The 23,222-nt window shown below is 41.0% G+C and overlaps 1 protein-coding gene across 1 annotated transcript in view; it reads right to left on the bottom strand.

Annotated features, from left to right (window-relative positions):
- The window catches only part of MPP3 (MAGUK p55 scaffold protein 3), a 37,030-nt gene extending 16,106 nt beyond the window's left edge, over nucleotides 1-20,924 (bottom strand). The window contains exons 1-10 of the mRNA XM_065422673.1: nucleotides 20,900-20,924; nucleotides 17,171-17,289; nucleotides 15,227-15,304; nucleotides 14,034-14,114; nucleotides 11,345-11,482; nucleotides 9,295-9,376; nucleotides 7,538-7,623; nucleotides 6,169-6,243; nucleotides 5,679-5,875; nucleotides 974-1,038 (exon numbers count right to left, since the gene is read on the bottom strand). Of these exons, the coding sequence (XP_065278745.1) occupies nucleotides 974-1,038; nucleotides 5,679-5,875; nucleotides 6,169-6,243; nucleotides 7,538-7,623; nucleotides 9,295-9,376; nucleotides 11,345-11,482; nucleotides 14,034-14,114; nucleotides 15,227-15,304; nucleotides 17,171-17,289; nucleotides 20,900-20,924 (946 nt within the window). The remainder of the gene's footprint in view (nucleotides 1-973; nucleotides 1,039-5,678; nucleotides 5,876-6,168; nucleotides 6,244-7,537; nucleotides 7,624-9,294; nucleotides 9,377-11,344; nucleotides 11,483-14,033; nucleotides 14,115-15,226; nucleotides 15,305-17,170; nucleotides 17,290-20,899) is intronic.
- Between the last annotated feature and the right edge of the window lie 2,298 nt (nucleotides 20,925-23,222).

Raw genomic sequence — 23,222 nt, 5'->3', positions numbered from 1 at the left:
CTAGCTGGCTTGGCTAGTGCACAACAGCATCTTTATTTTCTACATCAAGGTGGCAATACTGGGGCAAATTCTAGCCTCACCCATCCACATGGCATTCTTACTCCAATAAGAGCTGAATGTAAGCATTCACGGGCAGCATTTAACCAGTTATGCTTAGTGGTATCACAGAACTGCCACCCAGACTTCCATCCCACATTCTATGATCCCAGGATGAGTATCATTTTCTTCTTCTTTGAGACCGTTTACCCACCCCCCTCCATCATTAGTAGCAGCAGTAGCTGCTGCTGCTGCTGCTAATAAACATCCAATAGCTGTTTCCTTTCACATGCTAAAGCTTTCTTATGGCATAGACTCTAAGGAATGGGATAGTGATGTTGAATTCTCCTTTCAGCCTGAAGCACAGAAGTCCAGAGGTGGGAAGTGTTCCCAACTCTTGTTTTTGTTTTTTTATCATGAATCTTATGATTTCAAAAGTTGGGGTTTTAAAGGCCCTCACAAAATAATCCAAGATTATGTGATAATCTCAGTTTCCCCCTCACCCCCTCTTTTCTTAGTTTTAAGTACATTTCCAGCCCTTGAGCTTGCAAAGAAAAGCTTGAAAATGTGACACACCCCCGTCCCCACCCACAGACACCCCTAAAGCTCAAAGCCCAGCTGGTAAATAACCAGTCTAAACTTTATTATGTTTAACATCTCATGATTTTAAAATTTCATTATTTTTAAATCAATCTTATGACGTTGGAGGCTCATTCATTGGTTTTCTTTTTTCTTTTTTGTTTTTGAATGCCTGGGACTGGCAATACTGGGCAAAACTTAAACGCAAATCCTTCCATGTGACAGCTAATAATCATTAACATCTATGACATCAGAGTAACAAATATTTAAGCATATGATTAAAATCATGTCAACCTACTGGAAAGTTGATATATCAACAGTGAATTCATTGAAGAAATAAAGATCTGTTGAAACTTACATAATGGCTTCTTTACAGTTTTGGAGTTTTGCAGAGTGCCTACAGTTCTTCTATAATTCAAACGCCTAAATATTAAATAGTTATACATGAGTGACTTATAAAGAGAAATTTAATATAGACAGTTTATACATATGATGGTATGGCGGATGAAGAATTAAAGCTTTTTCTTGCAACACTTTGCAAAAGGCAAATTTATCTGATTCTGGCTTAGATGCATGTTTTAAATATTAAATTTAATGACTTCAAATTGTCATTGCTGGGTAACAGGTGGAAAAAAGATGCCAAAAGATTAATATACCAGGGAAAGACTATACCAGGGAAAGACTATCACAGAAATACAGATGCAAGTATGAAAAGCGTGATTGTTTCCAAAGTACATTTGTTTCTATTCCCACTGTTTTTTTCCCATCTCTGTACCAAAGGTAAAACAAAAAACTAAGTCCTAATTTCATTCTCACTTATGAAAAATGAGCCAAATTCTACCATCAGATTCTCCCACCTACTGAATTCAATGGGTAGTCAAAGGTGTGAGATCAATCTCTAGTCCAAAATACATAATTTGAAGATATGATATTCAGAAATTATTCAGGGCCTGCCGGATGATCTTGGAGCTTCATGCTTATTCCATAAAAATCTAACAAACCAACTGAGCTAGCTGGAAAAGCATCTTGTATGGAGATGAAGCGAGACAGCCATGAACGACTCTAGAATATCTGAGTGCTCAAATTATTAGACCAGCTTCTAAACTTTTTTATACTCAAAATTTAGCTACCTGCTTGAAAACTACTTTTAACAAAAGCGATTAACTTTTTTCTTCAGACAACTGCACTTTGCACTGATCACTGGAGAACCTTCCTTAAAGACAGTTATTTATACTACATACCAGTACACCACTCCATCATGGGGGCTAAAACAAGATGCCCAGGGATTTACATTATGTATATTCGTGAGTGGGGGAGGGGGGAGTTTAATCCCTTACACAAGTCCAGAGCAGCCCCAGATCGGAGAAAGAGGAGTGCCAGAATCTTCATTTTTATCCCCAGGAAGGGGAATGATAGCTTTCCCGAGATCAATATTTGCAGAATTCCCAATAGTCTAGAACACATTAGAGGAATACCAGCTACACTTAACTGATGTCTATGTACAATACAGCCAGGTTAGGACAGCTCCTGACAAAAATATGCTGGCTGTGAGTGAGCTGCTTTGAAAATTGGCTCTGTGGCCGTGGTTTTATGTTCACGCCCCCAGGGAGTGCTCACTAATGAGATTACAGCCTGAAGTACAGCCAAAACATTTTAATTAAAAAGATGAACTTTGGTAAACAGCTGAACCCAGCTCTTTGGAAACCGTGGCAGCCAAACTGAGTTACAAGTACATACGAACAACACTACCCCAGAAATTCACTTTAATGGCGACCATGGTATTAACCTTCCCCTTGTACGTACTCCAGTGCAAACACTGGAACTACCAATGAGTGCCAGTGGAGGGCGTGTAGGTAGCATCTTTCCCCTCTTCCCCTGTAGCCTCACAGCAGTGGGACAGGATTCACTACTTATTCTCTCAAGCACTAGGCTGTGCCCTCCTAATTTGCTTGATGTGTTCCATAGCCACAAAGATGGGTCAGACCCATGACCGCCCTGCCTATTATGCTTTGGACAGCAGCACATTAGAGAGTGGTGAATGCTACAGTAAGGTGCCTATTAAGCACAGTTCTCGCCAGCCTCTGGGTCAACCTGACCAGATGTAGAAAGATGCGTTGGGATTAAGGTTCAGATATGTGTGGGAGTGGAGGTTATTACAGACTAATTTTTTAATTAAAATGCCAGTGCTTTATAGAGTTCAGATGCTTGGCAAGTAGCAGCAGTATACACTTCTAAATAACAGCACCAATTTGTTTTGCTGCCAGTGTGTTTGAAAATTTACAACCTACATCAACAACCTCCTTGCATTTAAGGAGCTCAGATCTGGCCTGACACTCACACTTAATATTTTAGTCTAAGGTAATATCTGATGCTTTTCTCATATTGTTTTAAGAGATCAGCATGAGTAAAAACTCAATACTAGTACAAAATATGTGACATAGATGTTGAAATCATTGCAAGATCCTTCCACCTGCTTCACTTCAAAATCTCATGCTGTTCAAAGACATCTCCATTTGCTGTAAATACAACGAGGAGTCCGGTGGCACCTTAAAGACTAACAAATTTATTTGGGCATAAGCTTTTGTGGGTGAAAAAACGCACTTCTTCAGATGCATGGAGTGAAAATTTCAGATACAGGCATAAATATATACACGAACATATATATTCTTCGTGTGCCAATGTAGATATTTATGCCTATATCTGTAATTTTCACTCCATACATCTGAAGAAGTGGGTTTTTTTTTTTTACCCACAAAAGCTTATGCCCAAATAAATCTGTTAGTCTTTAAGGTGCCACCGGACTCCTCGTTGTTTTTGTGGATACAGACTAACACAGCTACCCCTCTGATACTTGGCATTTTCTGCAATGTTCATCAATAGCATTTACAGGCAACAGCCCCTTTTAGACGCTCTCATTTTTGCATAATGCAGCCTTGTTTGTCATGGAAACTTTATAATAACTCTGAACATTAAAACAAAAGGAAGCCTTAATTACTACACTCTGCTGCTGCAGTAATTCATTCCCACAGAAGTGGTAACTTGGACAGGCAGTTCTGGTTTCGCTTTCCAGTAGCCGAACTCTCTCCTGAGGAGAAAATGGGGAACCCCATCCTCCTCCAGGAAAAACTGAAGTGCTTGGAGTAGTTTCTCTTTGTTCCAGTCTCACCAGCTGTGGTGATTCTTCACAGTAGTTTCTGTTCATCTGGACCTTAGCAGTTGTTCAGGGTGGCCTCTTTCAAGTCCTCTCCACCTGAATTGGTATCCCATGGAGGTATTTTCCCCCATCTTTGGCTCCAAGCAGCATTAGCATTGCTGTGCCCCAAATCCCAGTGGCGGTAGCAGCTCTTTAGGTGGAGATGTCTGTAATGAATCCCTAATGGTGAGGGTAGTTCCTGAAGCTGCCTCAAAGACTGATCTCCAAGTGACAGAGGTCGCTTTTCTGCATGGCTTCCCTGCTCAGCTCAAACCCAATCAGAAGTTGCCTGGAAAAAAACTTGGTCTTCTAAGTAGAGGCAAGAGATGCCACTTGAATGGGTAACAATGAGTATCTGGGTATAAAGGGGAAAAGACCCTTTTCTGTTCTTGTTGGTCTGCTGTCTACCTGTAACAGAACATCTTCTTTCAGAAGTGTGATTTTAACGTTCTGTAGAAATCACACACACTCTTACTCTGCTCTTAAGAGGTCACAATTTAATGAGAGCTTGTGGTGCTCAGGAGCAAGTAGGATCAGGTCCTTACTTGAGATAGCGTCTCAGGACTAAGCTAAGGCTGGCCATAGAGGGTCAGAACAATTGTCCCTCTAGCCCAGTAGGCAGCCTTCTGACAGTAGGCAGTGCCAGATGCCAGACTAAAAAAACACTTGCTCTAGAGTTTGGATAGAAAACAGTTTATCTTGCGCTCTACCTTCAAGCTGTCCCAACACTATTAGTTATCAGCAGTTTCCATGTTATATTCTATTACTTGTTTTCCCTTATTCTTGAAAAAATAGTTGTTCAGGATCTTCTCTCCATATCCTTGACAATTCCAGACAACGTTTTGCTTTCTCCATCTATTATGCCTCTTGGCAGCTTCTGAATTTATCATCATGCCAAAAATATTTTTCATGTGCTTAAATTTTATATGCTGTGGTCTGAAACTCTCATTTCCATATCTGTATTACATATTGCAGATTTGGATTATGAACTACAATCTGCTAAATCTACTTGCTGCAGCTCAATCATTTTATATATGGCTTAACCAATTTACATAATTTTTAATTAGGAAATTGTGGCAACCTTTCTTCCAGATTTCATCTCAAGTCTGTTTTGGAAATGGCCAAAATGCTAAGTGGTAAAATCAACCTAAACTATACAGTCTTCTTGCATAATAAAAAGGAAGGGTACCTTGTTTCTCCACTTTGGCAGCTGCATTGTGTAACATTTTCCATTCATATAGCCCCTTCTACACAAGCATTTCACATTAACAAAATTAATTCAGCCTCAAAACCCTCACTGTGGAGAAGATATAGGAAGTATTATCTCCATTTTGTAGAGGAGAAAAGTGAAGCACAGAGAGAGAAAATTACTTTGTAATCACAAAATATCTTCCAGTGTAAAGTATTTCCAATACTGAAACAAATTTAACAATGAGAATATTTATTATGCAATGTATAAAGCACCTGTGGAACTCATTACCACATGGTATCCATAAGGTCAAGAACTTACAAAAGTTCAAGGGAGACACACTTACACTAGGTTAAAAAAAAAAAGGAGAAACTGTGTCAGCCTTCATGCTTCAGGACATAAACTAACAATTTACCACCTGAGCTAGGAAGGCTATTTGCATAATTTGTCCATTTTGAGGATTTTAGTACCTTTCTCTGGAGCTTTTGGTATTGGCCACTGTCAGAGACAGGATGCCGGAGTAGATAGCCTCCTGGTCTGATCCAGTGTGGCATTTCCTATACTTCCTGTCATAAAATAAGAAGTAATGTCCCCAAACAAAGCGCGAAAGCACCACAAAAATAATATAACATTATGGTTATGATTAATGAATGTATCATCCTATAACTTGCACTGACAAACCTTTCTTGGAACTGTTTTGAAGGGATCAATCCTGCCCTGAGGTTGGTATCACCAACACGCTTTGCCTGCCACCATGTTGGATCATCCTGGCTCACAACTTCTAAGATGTGTCTCCTCTTAAATGGCAACCCTGCCTCCTGACAGGGAATGGCTTTGTCCTCTTTTGGATTATAGCAGAAGAGTGCCCTCATAAATACCTTCAAGAAAAAATAACATACTCTTTGCTGCTTGTCCCATGTAGAATTTTAAAGCACTTTGAGAATGGCATTTCCACATCCCTAAATATTATACGGATTATACGTGGTTTCATACTGAAGTGGAAGAGTATCAAGCTACACTTGCATACAAGTTTGATTTGCTCACTACTGTGGAAAATGTGACTTTTCCCCATTGAAATCAGCAAGAGTCTTCCATGCACAAGAACTGCAGAACTATGCACTAGATTTATTTTTTTTTTTAAAAGGAGAGATATTTCAGATGGGTTGCATACCTTGCTGTCCTTCAGACGATCTTCTTCTTTGATGGCTGGAATTATTTTTAATGTTATTGATCCCTGAGATTGAGCCTGAGAAAAAGAGAAAAATACATTTCTTTCCATTGAAATAGTACAAAGAAACGCTGCAGCACACTCCAATTCAGTTTCTGGTACTAGTGAATTGTCTGATCATCTCAGCCTTCACATGCCAAACCAAGGCTTTCAACTTTGAAAAGATACTTTTTTAGCTTTAAGGTGGTTACCATGATGCCCCAAAGATGTCAAGTGTATATTCTGTTCCTTTTTATACCTTGTATGTATTACCCTGTGCAGTATCCTCTTTATTATGGAGACATGTATAGTGACTCTCAAGCTAAGCCTATATTGAGGCTTGCACTAAAAATCTCTCTTCACGTTTAATGATTACACTTAGTTTCCAATTTAGACACAACTCACAGAATAATAGAACTGTGTTTTTTTTAAGTACAATATTGACTAATTTTTGCAGATAAAATTTAGAAAGGAGCATTTAAAAAGGTTTTGTCATGTTTTCTACATATTTTTTCAGGTCCGTCTAGTTAAATAACTACAGTCCCCAGAAACTCTACACTTCACACACATTCTAACTTCATCTCACATATAGGCCACTTTTGAAACTTTAAAGTTAAACACAGCTATTCCCTTTAGTCAGCATAACAGTTTTGATCTAAAACAAAATTAGCTGATTGACTGAACAAAGCAGTTCCATCTGCCTCCCTGACCCATCAGCTTCATTCCTCAGAGACCATGGTGAGCCAAGGCACAAGAGGGGAGGGGAGCAGTGGGAGAGAAGGTTCTTTTGGGGCTGTGGCCCTGTTGGTATGAGCAGGTATGTGAAGGGGTAGACATAAGCAGGGCTTGAGAACAGGAGGGTCTGAGTGGGGCTTTAAGGGGGTGAGGAGAGAGGTTTGCAGCTGTGCAAGAAGCCTATGGGAGACCCATGCCTCTGAGATGAGGCTTCCTTCAGCTCCCTAGCACACCACATTATGAATACACTGTATATATTTTAATGATATATTTTTTTTAATCTGCAATTCTCATGTCATGAACCAATCATGAAAGGGAAGCTCTTGGTCAGAGCCATAGATAACCTATGTGTATCATATTCGTCATGTTCAGAATCAAACTCAAAGTTTCATGCAACTTTCTTAACTTTAAAGCTGAAAGTTATTTATTCGATTATAAACAGTTGGAATAAATTCATAAGGACATTGTAAAGACAGCCCAATTCTGTCCTCAGTTATAACTGTGTAATATAATTAACTGAGGGACAAGGGTCACCTATCTACTGCTATAACAAGCCTACTTGGTAATAATAGATCTCAAAGTAAAAATAAGAGCAGACCAAAATCTGACTAATTTCTTCTGGTCGTTTGTGAAGCACAGCAATCCCATTGACTTCTTTTAGCTCATCTCCAACATGGACAAGACCTAAAAACAAGATAACTATATTAGAACTAATACTAAGCCTGCTAAGCTGCTGCTCACCTATTTACCCACACCCATGTTAACCGTATGTACCTAATGACTTTCCATACTAGTCCTGTACTCCTCTGCCAACATTGCACCTTACAATCTCCTGCCCTCACACTACCTGGCACTCTTCAGCTATGACCCATAATCACCTAAAATGGCAATAGGGAGAGAGAGGACACTTTGCAAACCATGTGTCCCATCGTAATGATCAGGGGGAAGTTTAGTGTCTAACCACACTGTCTGTGTACTGGACCTGCAGTGAGGGACCATTTTTACGGCGCTGTTTTTGTACACTGTATCTGAATCCCCTGTCTGCACTTCGGACATTATACCGGAATGTACTTGCAAAGATGGACAACTCTTATAGAATTAGAAGATAAGCTGCTAATTCTTCATGCTGAAAGGCCTCTGCTGCTGTGAGCTATTTACAGACAGCTCTACACAGCATGGCCTCAGAAAGTCTGATGGCCTAAATTTTGAAACTATAACCTAGAGCAAACCATAAAGGGTTTAGCTTTGCTCATGCAGTCCAGTTTTGTACTCCTAGTAATGTCAGCACTAGTTACTGACCATATTAGAACTTCACAATAAAATGGCCAGCCAGCAGCTCACAATCATACCAGAGGAACATCTCTCTCCATCTGTTTTAAAGTGGAATTCCCAATTACATCAGTGGGAAGTTCTGCATAGAACTAGACAGAATGATATGGCTCACAATCACTATGGGTCCACACACAAAACATTTACTATGTCTTACTGATTTATGTAAAATACAAATGACCTTATTTATTCGCTGACGTCTACCTTTTACAGGAAGACTTCCTACTAACAATAGGATAACTGGGTAGACACTCTTATTTCAGACTAATATTTCTACAAAAGAATATTTAGAAGACCTTTGAAAAGGGTCAGCACAGTAGCCTTGGTGTGTTACATCAACAGTATTCAGAGCTGAAAGCACGCCAAGGTGCTGGGTTAAAAGTAAAAACAAAACAAAAAAGCCACCTTGCAGTTTTGTTTAAGTCAAAATTTGAGACTAGTCTTCCTCATTCTATTGGCAGTTTTTATCCTATTAACCATATTACCAGAGAATCGGATTTAAAAGGTGCATTATTGATGTGAAGCGGAAATGCTAATGGCACTGTTTTAGCCCCTTCACAATAAACGTCTTATCAGATTATTTTAATATGAAAAATGCTAATAAGAGACTAGAAGAAAGCTATAATTTACTAATATTTCTTCATCATAGTAATACATTAGCATTGGGATTGTATTACTATTGGATTAAAAAGGACAAATTATAACAAAAATTAATGACACTTCAATACTTTATTTGCTATGTATAAAATCACTATGCAAGCCCAATTCAGCTCATTTAATAAATTCTAATAGAGCTGTCTCTAAGAAGTGCAAGGTCAAATATATTAGGAATTAACCCTGTGGAGACTGGAGACGTGCTGTATAAGCATTTATTTGGATATCTGTAGTGTAAACATCAGTATTCAAAGAACTAGCTTTGCTGGTGAGTAACCATAGGATTTCATTAGAAATTATTAGAACTTTTTACAAGTTTTAAAATGTAGTTTATAAATTGTATTTTGAAACTGCTTTTATTCAGAAACCTACCACTGCGGTCAGCTGCACCGCCTCTCATGATTCTCGCTACAATCACAGCTCCTGTATGCTCATCCCTTCTGATGGTGGCACCCTGAAACATAAATAAAAAACCAAGATAAAGCACTTATTTAGAGTACATTTAATGGCGAAATAATGAAAAATCTGATTAAATTTTGAAAATTTGAATTTGTTCTTTTCCTAAGGGGAAGACAATAAGTACATTTTGTCTTCCTCTGTAACTAATTTTGCCATCAACCCAACTTGTGTTTGGACACTGCTTTTATGTGATAATCAGATGGGTGAGTACATCTGCAATCCCTTCTACCACTCTACTCTGTGCTGATTAGGCCTCAACTGGAGTATTGTGTCCAGTTCTGGGCACCACATTTCAGGAAAGATGTGGCTGAATTGGAAGAGTCCAGAGAAGAGCAATACAAATGGTTAAAGGTCTAGAAAACATGACCTATGAGGAAAGATTGAAAAAATTGGGCTTGTTTAATCTGGACGAGATAAAACGAAGGTGGGACAACAATTCTCATGTACATAAAAGGTTGTTAAAAGGAGGAGGGAGAAAAATTGTTCTCCTTAATCTGAGGATAGGACAAGAAGCAATGGTCTTTAAATTGCAGCAAGGGCGGTTTAGGTTGGACATTAGGAAAAACTTCCTAACTGTCAGGGTGGTTAAGCACTGGAATAAATTGCCTAGGGAGATTGTGGAACCTCCATCATGGGAGATTTTTAAGAGCAGGTTAGACAACACCTGTCAGAAATGGTCTAGATAATACTTAGTCCTGCCTTGAGTACTGGGGACTGGACTAGATGACCTCTCAAGGTCCCTTCCGCTCCTATGATTCTAGGAGTCTTACTTATCTTACAGTAAAAAAGTCACTGTTTAAAAAAATTAAATAAAACAACATACAGAAGAGACAATGTTATTCTGAGTATTTTACTGCAGGTTTGTACAGATTATGGAGGATATTTACTTATTTTATGGGATTTGCTTATCCCTAAAAAAGCCAAGGTAATTTGGAAATCTTTAAAAACTGTACAATAAATTTTCTTTCTTAAATTTAAGATAGGGCCCTGTCTCAATCAATGCGCACTTTACAAGGTGTGTCCCCCACGACAGTAGAAAATTGTATTTATATTGTATTTGGGAAATAGTATATAATTGATGACTGTTTTGTAATGCAGAAGCACAAGGGGAAGAATTGAGGTTGAATGCATAACCTTAACTTTGGCTTTTGGACTTTTTAATATAGCTTTTTAAAAAAAAAATGGAATTTCCTGGTTTGTTTTTTTTAAAGAAAAAATTTAAATTTGAAATATTTAGTCAGACCCTGTACTACACAGTGTAAGCTCCAGGATACAAGGACTTACTGAATGAACTTTATAGAAATGAAGAAAGAGCTTAGTGTGTTATGCTGTGTATGTTTTCAGTTGCCAAAGTACACTGAATGAGACAGTTTCATATGAGCATTGCTTCATGCACACCTTAGGAGATGCCCAAATTCAATAGCTGCATAAGCCATGTAAACATGTATGGTACAGCCTTTATTTGCTTAGAATGAAATTCACTCCTGTTTTCTCACCTCAGGGGAAAACTCCTGCTGCAGAAAGACACTGGACAGCAGTAGGAAGCTACCAGAGCCTTCTCCTACCCCAAGGAAAGGCTCCTGCAACAGGGCGCTGCTTGAGCAGAGTCTTTCCCTGTGGCAGGAAAAGGCCCCAGCAGCTCCCTGTTGCAGAAGTCTTTCCCTGTGCTGGGGAAAGACTTCAGCAGTGGGTCACTACAATGCTAAAAATAGCAGTGTAGATGGGGAGACAGAAAGAATAGAAAGCCCTGTAGGGCTGTACCCAGGTACATACCCACAGGGTTCAGGAGCGTCTTTACCCTACTAGCTTAAGCAGTGCCTCACTGTCTATACTGCTATTTATACTCATGTTAAGGGTGTGTGTAGTTTATGTACTCTACACGCTGCAGAAAGGAGCGTGCAGTGTAGATGTACCCTAAGGGTGAGACCACTCTTTGACTAGAGACGGAGTACCTTATACATACCAAAGGCTCTTTATTCTTCACTAGACGAACAATTTTAACTGATTCTTCATCAAAATCATCATCAATATTGTCTGGCAGAGGGGGAAGGACCGGGTCAAAGTTCTTCTGGGCAACAGTATCATGTACTACAAGCATTGCCTGTACAATGAGAAAAAAATAAAAGATTAAAATAGTTCAGGCAAAATTGAGAAGGATGCCATTTCTCTTATTCCAGACATAAGAGCCACTGCAAAAAGAGCCTATCTACTCTGGTGAAAATCCATATACTGTTTTCTTGGCAAGCATAAACTATTTCTTGTCTAAAACAGTGCAAAGGTTCACAGCTAATGTAATGAGTTTCTGCTCTGCCTGCGTTAGTGAAAAAGGAAGCTAAAGATCCAATTTGTGTTAAAAAGACACCTGCATACTCAAAGAAAGAATCCTGAATATTTCCTCTTTCCTTCATCTTTAGGGGCCTGATCCTACACCTCTGACGTCAATGGGAGTTTTATTATGGACATCAGTAGGAACAGGATCATGCACTAACTGAAAGTGAGGAATGATAAAGAAAGCACTTAACTGCTTCTTCAAGTCACCCTTTAAAATGATCTTGCTTGTGCAGATTTTTGTGTAGAATAATGCTTTGCCTTTTTTGCAGGCAAATCCTTTACACTTTTCATCTGCACCAGTCATTTGCTCTTCCCTGGAATGATCTAGCCACAGAGGCATTTAGCATTAGAGAAAAGAAATTGGAAAGACTGCATTACAGTGTTTGTCTTACATCAATAAATATTTCACATAATGGATATTTGGAAGCTTAGATGACAACCAACCATAAAACCTCATGGAGAGTCTACTGGTATATTATATCACGTTCTATGGCTACATTTTCTTCTTTTTTTTTTTAATTTAACTTTCAATAGCATATGAAACAACAAAATTGTCTGGAACAAGAGCTTTAGTTTGATTTTTGGGTTCACTTTGTTCTATAACATGTTTTTAACCTAGTTGTTTAGTTAAAAGGTTTAAATATAGTTTGCTACATTTTGATTCATGGCCAAAATGTCTCAACTAGCTCCCAAAGAAGTCCAATTGAGTTAACATTTGTCAAATATTTTGCAATCTTGAAAGGGAAGGAAGGTGCTTTGTAAGTGCAAAATCTATATTTATAATATTTAATTACTGCTGTCCTATGATTATCGAGCAGCCAAATAAAATCTATCAGCCCCCGCCCCCCAAATTAATAGGTTACAGCTGGGCCTGTAACATAACTTTTCAACAAATTGAAGTAAATTGGAGAAGGGATTCTTGAATAACAGCAACCCAAATAGAGACATGACCATGAGGCTCCACAGATTTTTCTAACTTATTTTTGCAACTCTGTCAAAAACAAAACAAATGGTAGAAGAGAAATAGCATAGTTTACTGGGCTTATCTACTCAAGAGCTAATGCATAGAACCAAAGTTTTGTTGCTCACAGTCCAATTTTTAAAGTAACTAAGATTTAAAGTAACAGAGCTATTGGATGTTTCAATAAGATTTTAAACTGGCTCTCCCAAATTGCACATGGGCTCTGGTGATCTAATTGATCCTCTCCCGCAGCTCCAGGGATTCTGCACTGACTGAAACAGATGAGTTAAAATAAGTTCTTCAGAACAGTCATGAGCCATAATTAATTCCATGGATTAACAAAGCGAGGCCAAACAGGCTTCATATTTAAGAGGTCTGCAGTGTGGTGGTGGGGATGGATTATAGTGAGCAGAGGGCTGGTGGGGGCAGTAAGATGGGGACAATGCTCTCTTCTCCCACCTTAGAAAATATGTAGGAGGAAAGGATAATGACCCTTTCTGCATTAGGAGCCTGTAGCGGGGCGTTCACCCTGCTCCAGCTAAGAAGGGGTTAAAAGCCAGCCCTTGGAGAGGGCAGGGGCTGAGAGAAAAGGCTAGGCTGACTGGGGAAACAGCCACAGCTGGGGCCACGCCCCAATCAGGCCGCAGCTGGCTCTATAAAAGAGAGAAGGACCTGGCTGCCTGGGAGCTGAGGTGCTCCAGCCTGGTACCTGAGGTGGAGCAGTGCTGGGGAAGGGCAGAGGGAGCTGGGGAGCTCCAGCCTGGTAAAACTGCAGGCCTTGCTAAAAGGCCAAAATAGGTACTGGGGCTGCAGAGAGGCAGCCCAGAGATAGGCAGCAGGTTCTAACCCCCTTGCCGATGATGAGTGGTTTACAGATTGCCGTCTGCCCCAATAAGTGGGGGCTAGATGATGACTGGCAGTAGCCACTGAGGCAAGGTGGGGATAGAGGGTTGGGGTGACCCAGATTGTGGGTTACTGCTGTGGGCAGAACCCCAGTGTAAAAGGGCACAGGGGTCTGGGAGGGACACAGGGCCAGTGGCAGGCGGGACACTGGCCTGCAGAGGGTGCTCTGGGCTGGAAGAGCTAATTCCCAGGACGACCATCAGGTGGCGCCATGCCGGTGCCCTGCCACAGAGCCCCACATGCCACAAACCCCTGGTCAACTTGATCTGCAGGAGGAGACAGATTCCGCACACCTCTTAAAATGTGTAGGAATAGAACCCCTGTCCTGCAATCCTTAGGAAGCATATTTGGGGTCTCCCCCTCCTCTTAGGTAATCTTAGTTGTAACTTGCTCTTAACAATGTTTTCTGTCAGGGAATCATGCTGAGACTTGCATTGCTTAGGAGTATGTGTTTTACCCTAAGATGTGGTGTTGACAATAGCTGAAGCAGCTCTTTTTCTTCATTATTCACTGGTGTAGTCTGCAACTCTTCAATTACCTTAAAAAGTATTAACAAAAGAACATAAGGCAATATATTTGCAACTGGATTTTCTGGTCAATGTTTGTTAATTTCTGTGTCATATTTCAAAGAAGCAACAGTAACTGAAATATGCATTTAAAGGCAATCTCAATAAAATATGCATGTATCCTGAAGGAGATGTATGTCTCTAACCTGCTTTATTATGTGTATATTATAGTAGTTCCTGAACGCGGTCAGAAATTGAGGCCTTTCGATGTAAACCCTAAACAAATACACCAACACTAAACTCTAAGTTGATTAACTAGCCTTGACTAGTACATTGTCATGGGGATCTGATAAACAATTTCAAATATTCCAAATACTTCCAGGCTTTCCAGTACATGATGACATCCCCTAGAGCAGTGGTTCTCAACCAGGAGCCTGGGGCCCGCTGGGGGGGGCCATGAGCAGGTTTCAGTGGGGCCACCAAGCATGGCCAGCATTAGACTCGCAGGGGCCCAGGGCAGAAAGCCAAAGCCCCATCGCACGGGACTGCAGCCCAGGGCCCTGAACCCCACCACCCAGGGCTAGGGCTGAAGCCAAAGCCTGAGCAACTTAGCTTCACGGTGACCCCTGTGGTTTGGGGCCTTGAACAGCTGCCCTGCTTGCTACCTCCTAATGCCGGCCCTGGCTTTTATATGCAGAAAAACAGTTGTTGTGGCACAGGTGGGCTGTGGAGTTTTTATTGCCTGTTGGAGGGAGGGGTTCAGAACTCCTGTCCTAGAGACCAACTTCATGTATCACTGAAGAGTGACCTTCCTGATCAATTATAAATGGGAACAGATGGGTTCTATCACATTCTCCTAAGCCAGAAAGATGTAGGCTATGATGTTTCTCCGTTCTCTTCAGCGTTTATACCCTAACCTCACAGTTGGTAAGGCAACTCCCATCCTTTCATGTATTTATACCTGCTCCTGTATTTTCCACTCCATGCATCTGATGGAGTGGGTTCTAGCTTTTTTTTTAAATATGTGAGCTGTGTTTTAGTTTAGTCCACGCAAGAGTAACTTCAGTTGGAGACATTCAGTTCTTTAGTATGTAACTTACAAATCTATGACATCAAAAAGAATTTACTGGACAAACATACTTACATCCTCGGCTAAAGCTGCTGCACTATGTAAAACAGGGGTTGGACTCTGTCTTTCATAATGGCGGAGCTTTTCATGAATCTGAAACACAGGTGTTTTCAGGTAAGTGACTACAAAGGTCAAGAATTCCTGATTTTTTCATACTGCAATGTATTGGAGGTCATTAGCTGAAAGTCCTATTGCTGAAACCAGAAGGCTCTATCTCCAAAGGAAATATCATCAAGGCAACTAATGCATGGGAGATTTTCAAAGGTGCCAGAGGCTTTTAGGAGCACAAAGCCCAACTTGTGCTCCTAAATCCTTTATGCCTCTGAAAGAATCTTCCCCGCAATGTAGCTTGGAGGAAGAAAAAGAAGACTTGATTAATGTCTTTGATCTTTTGCGTTAAATAATCATCTAACAGCTGTGTGTTAGTACTCCACCCATATTCAGACCTCACTGATCAGACTTATACAGGATCAAATCACTACTTTGGTGGATATACTCATCAGTGATGATGACAAATCAGCAAAGAAAAGGATTTAAATGAACATTCTAATATTACTAGTGTGTTAACTGTCATTACTAATTCTATAGTGGTACTCCCCAAATTAGTCTTCTGGACACTTTTTATTAGTCCATGAGGCATATTTTTATATCAAAAGGGCACATTCTTTTGTCAAATATTATAAGTGTTAATGCAGTGGTCATGCCCCCATTTGCCCTGTCCACCACCTCCCCAGGAGCCGGGGCTGCGGCTCCCAAGGAGGGGGCCATGGACAGGGGTAAGGAGGCAAAGGCTTGGGCCACAGTAGGGAGCGGGGCTGGGGCTGAGAACGGAGACATGCCAGGGGCCAAGGCTGGGGACGAGGCCAGGAGCCAGAGCCATAACTGTGGTGGCATTCCCTCCCCGTCCCCCATGGGGGCTGGCCCATGCCCTCTCAATGTTTTTCCATGCCCCCTAAGAGGGGCACACCCCACAGTGTGGGGACCTCTGTGTTAATGAATGATCCATGTCAAGAGCAGAATAGTCCTGCTCATATTTTTGCTGCTGTTGGTTCTGTAGATGGGAGAATATCTCGTGAAATTGATATCATAGGCACTGACTCCGTAAGTGCTCCAGGGCTGGAGCACCCATGGGGAAAAATTGGTGGGTGCTCTGCACCCACCAGTAGCCAAGCTCCCCACCCCAGTTCACCTCCGCCTCCACCCCTGAGCGCACTGTGTCCCTGCTTCTCCTCCCAGCGCTTGCTGCCATGAAACAGCTGTTTCGCGGCCTAACAAGCTGTGGGAGGGAGGAGGGAGGAGCGGGAACATGGCACGCTCAGGGAAGGAGGCAGGGAAAAGGTGGGGCCGGGGCGGGGATTTGGGGAAGGAGTCCAATGGGGCAGGGAGGGGGCAGAGTTAGGGCAGGAACTTTGGGGAAGGGGTTGGAATGGAGGCAGGGCAGGGGTGGAGTCGGGCTGGGGGTGGTCGAGCACCCACCGGCGCCAGGAGAAGTTGACGCCTATGATTGAGGTTCCGTGGTTTAAAGGAAAATTCTGATTATTGCACTCTAAAATGTTTTCATTACTGGGCACTGATACTTGCATTTATCAGTTAGTTAATTGACAGTAAAAAAAACTCCAAATAGAGAAAATTATTATTTTAACAATGAAAATATCAATTATGTAACAAGAGAATCCCCGCTTCTGATTCTTAGTGATGGCGGCTTTCTCCAGCTTCAAAATGACATTCACTCAAAACTAGGCAGAAATTTCATTTCAGAGCAAGCAAAAAAGTAATTTTCATAGGATACTGTTCATGTTTGTTGTTTTAAAGTAACTTTAATATATGTATTTTCTCTGTTCAGTTTTCTCTTCTACGTAAAAACAAGTAAGCCTTAGTAACACAATGTGGCAAAGAAATTAAGAATACTGAAAAATACAGAACACAAAGAAAAGGAAATTTTGTTAAATAAACATTTACCTTCATTAGATAACTTAGACTTTTTTCACTGAAGACATCTCTAAGGAATCCCATTTCTTCTTTGTGATTTGAATCAGGTCTTAGTTGAGATGTCAACAGGGCCAAAGTCTCATGCAGTCCTAAATTAATTGCAAAATGTAGAGAACAAAAGCTTTGTGGATAACTAACATCTCTTATCTGCGTTCTGTTATTGCATTGTTTATAATTTTATTTGACCAGTACAATAAAATTGTGCTCCTGATAATTAAGGTTATACTGAGAGTTGAAGCTTATTTCCAATCATTGCTCTTGATTTTCAACTCCCTTCTTAAACAGCAGATCTCACATGAATTTTCTACATGTGCCAAAACCATCAAAGGCAGAATCCACTTATTCTAATATTGTAAAAAATCACAATTAGTGAAATTTTGCTCCCTGTGTCTGATGTTTCCCTGGGTTCCTATAACATTGGGATCTCTTTGAAATGCCCAATCACTCATCTACATTATATCTTGGACTTAAGCTAGAGTAACCCACTTGCTTGCATTGCAGCATTGAGAGGTGTAAATAAGGAAAGAAATAGTATGAAGGATCCATATTTTGTTGATGTGGACACAGCTGCAAAAAGACAGACACATACATGGAATTAAGAGGAAAGTCACAACTTTTATTAAACTTTAACACAGGGGAGGGGGACACTAACCACCCATTACCCATGCTGTCCTGTACCAGGCATTTAATTTGTTCCAGTGTAGGGGTTACAGGACTTGTTACCATATAAACCTACCCCAAGTTACGGGTTTCCTCTGCCTATCTGGCAGGACTCAGCGGTCTCTGAGTCCTAGACCCACCCCCTACCCCATGAAGGAGACAGAGGGTGCAGAAGAGTGGGGACCTCAGCTTGCAAAGGGCACAAGGTCTCACCCCATCCCATGAGCCCAAGGCCCATCACCAGGTCTTTTACCTCTGGGAACCATTCATTTTATTCTCTTAACCGCACTGGAAACTGGCTGCAAGTTGCAACAAATAAACAACTCAACCCAAATACCTCAGTTAGGTATTGAGCACATTCCTACTTAACCACTGTGGCTTGAAGGTGCTGCGAGGAAAGCAAAAAGCTCCCGCCTGGAATGGAGCCAAAAGAAGTGCCACAGCCCCCCTTCCTCGCTGGTGGGCCTGTCCCCTTTCACCGATGGCCCCATCAAGGTCCCACTCTGTTGAGGCAGGTGGGTGGCATTTTTTGTGTGGAGGTGTCACCCATAGAGCTAGCTTAGGATTCAAGTTAGCAGTAACGCAAGGAACCTACAGGCCTATATCCTTTAAGGCATTCGCTTAAGCAATTAGCATAACGCTTTGAGGCCTATGATCCTTAGCAAAAGTAAGTGGCCCAACAGTGACCCTGAGTTTTGGGGAAGTGGGAACATTGTGCTGGAGGGGGCAGTTTGTACAAAACGATACCAGGAACACTGAACTGATGCTAGGCTTGGATATTTTAGGATAAAAATGCTGGCAGATGCTTAACCATGAACTTGCCTTGGCAACAAATTGACGTACATGATAAGTTAAAATCATTAATATACTAACCAATATAGGATAAGGATACCCCAACATTATTAGGGTGAGGAAGTTCAATATGGGCAAAGGAAGATGAGCATTTGTATGAATATTCATGGCAAATATCAGGCCCTATAATAGGCCAGACCACCATGGCAAAGAGATCTGGACCATCGAACTTATTTGGCATGCCAGGGACAGAGGAGAGGACCGCTTGTCTCTTACCACCAGATTCCTAGGGGTGTGAGTATATGTAAGAAATGGTACAAAATATCAGCTTAACTGTATATTCCTGCTATCTTTGTATGTGGTTTGGAGCAGTTGTTTCAAGTACACCTCTACCCCGATATAATGCGTTATACCGGGGTAGAGGTGTAGTTTTATTAGCCCAATGAGTAAAGTTTTGCTTTGCCCTCAGAGTGAGTGTCATTGTTGTGCACATCAGTGTCTGGTTGGGAAACCCAAACTTGATAACTTTGCTTCTGTTGTGCCTGATTCTGGGACTGGAAACCTATAATCCCCAACTCTTTAAATTAGTAATTAATGGGAAATCAATAATAATTAATAACCACTAAAGAATCGAGCAAGGGGGGGACTCTGTGGGAATGACTACACTGCAGCTGGCAGCATGCCTCCCTGCCCAGGCAGACTTGTGCTAACTCTGCTTGACAGCATGCTAAAAATAGCATTGTGGATGTTGCAGCGGGGTGGCAGCTTGAGCTAGCAACCTGAGTCCAAGCCCACGCAGCCCTCTAGGTTTGAGCTCAGGTGACTAGCCTGAGCTGCCACCAATGCTGCAACAACCATACTGCCAGTTTTAGCACACTAGCTCAAGTAAAGCTAGCATAGGTCTGCCAACCTAGGCTGGGAGGCATGCTTCCACTTGCAGTATAGACCTACCCCGTGGGCCAGAATCATCAAGAAATTGGTTGTGGTGGGCACTAGGTGTACCCATTAGCTGTTTGAATGTTAATCCCAGTGTAGGCAAGCAGGCTGGCAGGACACGCCCAGAGTCACTCTCTGAGAGTGGAACTAATTGGGAGGGGGAGGAGTTTATAAAGAGGAGGAAGGGAGCCATGGAAAACTCAGTGGTGAAACAGTGCAAACGCAAGGCTGGTTTGCTGTAAGGACTAAAGTCCAGGGATTTTTGCCAGTTTTAGATTCAGACTGCAGGCTTCTTTACCTCACTGGAGGAGAACATTCGAATTTCTGCAGGCTGTGCAAATTGCAGACGTTGTTGCAGAGATTCAAAGGGAGTTTGAAAGAGACTGTGGAGCTATCACTTGTTTCCCAGACTTTGAGGAGGAGCTTGTGTGTCCTACAAGGGGTTTGGACACCACTCCACAGACAGAAAGGTAAATCCTCCTAGAGAAGTGTACATAGATATGTGCTTTTCAATTTGTGATCGTATCAAGTATTAAACTTAGGGGGAAAACCCTGCGAGTGTTTATCTTTAAAGGAGTTGACATTCACAGTTGTTTCAAGGGTAATAAGTAAACTCTTATGCATTCATATATTCAGAGATTTAGTAAACATTTTCCTTTAGAGATTGTCACTCTCCTTCTATCTGATTTAACTCTGTACAATATATGTAGACAGATTTCTGAAGACTAAACTCTGGTCTGTACCATAGAAGAAAGGTAAGCTGAGACACAGGAAGGGGAAAGAAATACCATACCGGACGTTTGCATGTTGCCTTCCTGAAACCCATTATGCTAGCTAATGAAATAATGCTTTTAGAAGTCTGCACCAACTGAGCTGATGGATGGATATGCCATGATCTGTCAGCTCCTATTAGCTGACGCTGCTAATATTGTCCTAACAGGTGCTATTTATCTGGTTAGCAAGAAGTGACATAAAAACTATCAGAACTGTAGGAAAATGATCTTTATTGTGCATGCATAGAGAACAGTGCTACATGCTGACAGGCCTATGTTTGTCCAGTAGGAGCCTGGCCACCAGATTACATTACTGAACTCCAGGTGTGTCACCAAACTATGTTCCTCCTGAAATCCGTCTCTTTATCCAGTCCCACTCATACTGGGATATCCTTGATTTTTAGTACTTGCATTGATGGGAAATGAATTTGTACAATCTCAACTCTTAATTTAACAAATTAAATTACAGATAGTCTTTTGTGTGAGAACATTCTAGGATTTCAGCCATTCTTAAATTGAAAGCATGCAGACCAATTACCTGAATCTTCTGATAGCACTGGCATAGCTGTTGTCTTAATGCTAGAGACAAATGTTCAACTTAAACCAAAATGATTTTCTTCTTGCAGGACTGCGATTCAGAAACAGTCCTGAAATAAGCAAAGATAATGTCTGAGGTCGAGTATCTCTGACATACAGATATTTTATTATCCTGTGTAATGCTAGCATTTTCATCTTAGTGCATCCTTCTTTAGTACTTTGTTCAGGCTAACTATGATCAGGGTCCAATGCGCAATGCAGTTTTGTGGCTGTACAAATGGTAACATAATATCGTTTTGCCAAGGTGCTGCACAGCTCTTGATGCTGCATAATCCAGAAAATAGCCATTTCCATGTCTGTTCGAGCTCCTCTGCTTATTAGTCCACAATTTTAGGCACTTCAGGAAAACCACAAAGGGGAAAACTGATAACTGGCTAGGAGGTGATGGGGCAGCAGGAGCATGATATAGGAGGGGAGGACCAGAAGGGACTTAAACACTCGGTGGGAGCAGGAGGAGGGAGCTGCCATCATATATCAGTTTTGCATTCTGTAGGAACAGTGTTGGGTTCAGGCATAAGCAGGTGCAACTCTTATTAAAGTCAATTATTTCTAGCTCTTAGACGAGAAGGTAGCATAAGTTAGAGCAGGGCGACTTCATTGTACACCCGTTATTTCTTTTCTCTATTATGCTTCCCCTTTTACTAGTGAACAATTTCTCAATTTCAAATAGCAACAAACAGTTACTCTGCCCCTCGAGATCACACATTCAAGACAAAACACCCTTTATTGAGAGTTGAAAATGGATTGGGGGTTCCAAAACAATCTTTGTACTTTACTCTTGTAAAATTAATTAAAATATGCTTTGCAGAGAAATATGCAACAACACACAAAGGTTGCTAAGAAAAAAGCCCTGTATCCTTTACTGTTTGCACACTACCTGTCTTATTTGGCAAAGTCATTATAGACAGGTCACAAAGTTTCATTCCAGTATGCAGCTGGAAAGCTTGTCTCTCTCACCAACAGAAGTTAGTCCAATAAAAGATATTACCTCCCCCAACTTGCCTTTTTCATTCCAGTGTCATGTGAAAGTAGTTTCAATCTGTTGCCTCTCATCTTAATTTTGTTTATGAAGAGTGCATCCTCAAATACACCTCTACCCCGATAAAACACTGTCCTCGGGAGCCAAAAAAAAAATCTTACTGCGTTATAGGTGAAACCGCATTATATCGAACTTGCTTTGATCCGCCGGAGTGCGCAGCCCTGCCCCCTCCTCCCCCCCCCCCCCGCCGGAGCACTGCTTTACCGCGTTATATCCGAATTCGTGTTATATCAGGTTGCGTTATATCGGGGTAGAGGTATAGTTCATTTTCTTATTGGTTGGTGGCATTTGTCAGTTTAGTGAAGTCCAGCTCCCCCAGGATTTTACAGAAGTGACTTTACTCTCTGTGATACTAATCTCAGAATAGTATTTGCATTTGCATTCCTTTCTACTTTGAAATGTCTAATTAGTCCACCTGGGTATTACCATTCAAAGAAAACTTATCTCAGTTCTCTCAAGCTCATGAATTCAGACAGGGCTAAAACTTCATTCAACTTCACCTGCATGTAGTTAGTGGATTCAGTTAGTGGCACACTAATGAACAATGGGTGAGCTGTGGGTCAGAGTTACGAATTTAGCAAAGGGAGAAAAAACAGAAAGTCAGGAAACTACTACAACTATAGAAAAATAAGTTCCCCTAGGAAGCATGTTAGTTTTGCAAAATTCCAACAGTAGCTCAATAAAATAGAAATAAGTCTCTGTTCCTTGCTGCTGTTGCTTTGGTCTGCATTGTCTGAACAAACCTAATCTACACTGTAAACTCTCTTGGGTAGAGACTGGTCTCAATATCTGTGCCTTGCACAGGGCTGAGCACATCGTCACAAATAATCATAACGAAAATGTATGACATAACTTGCAAAAAATCTCATTTCTTCAGTGCACTGAATCTGGTTATTTTATTAAAACAAACTAGATATTCCCCCTACTAACCTGGGGGAAAGCACTAGGGGTTTTTTATACCTAAATTTGTTTTTATGCTCTGCAGATTAATTACCGGTATATAATGCCCTGCAGAGGGTGAATTACTGTACAAGGAAAATGTTCCTTATAATTAAGTTTGTCATGCTATGTTAAGCCAATTTATTTTATTTAAATCCCTAGAAATCAATCATTTTTTAAACTTTCCTTTTTCTACATAGCTCCAATAACAAGCCATCAAGATACAATCATTTGAATGACCTTCCTCATTTTCCAATATCAAATTAAGCATTAATGCAGGCAAAGG

This window comes from Emys orbicularis, chromosome 25 (genome assembly GCF_028017835.1).
Source record: "Emys orbicularis isolate rEmyOrb1 chromosome 25, rEmyOrb1.hap1, whole genome shotgun sequence".
Classification (NCBI taxonomy): Eukaryota; Metazoa; Chordata; order Testudines; family Emydidae; genus Emys; species Emys orbicularis.
This window is presented reverse-complemented; position numbering and strand designations above follow the sequence as displayed.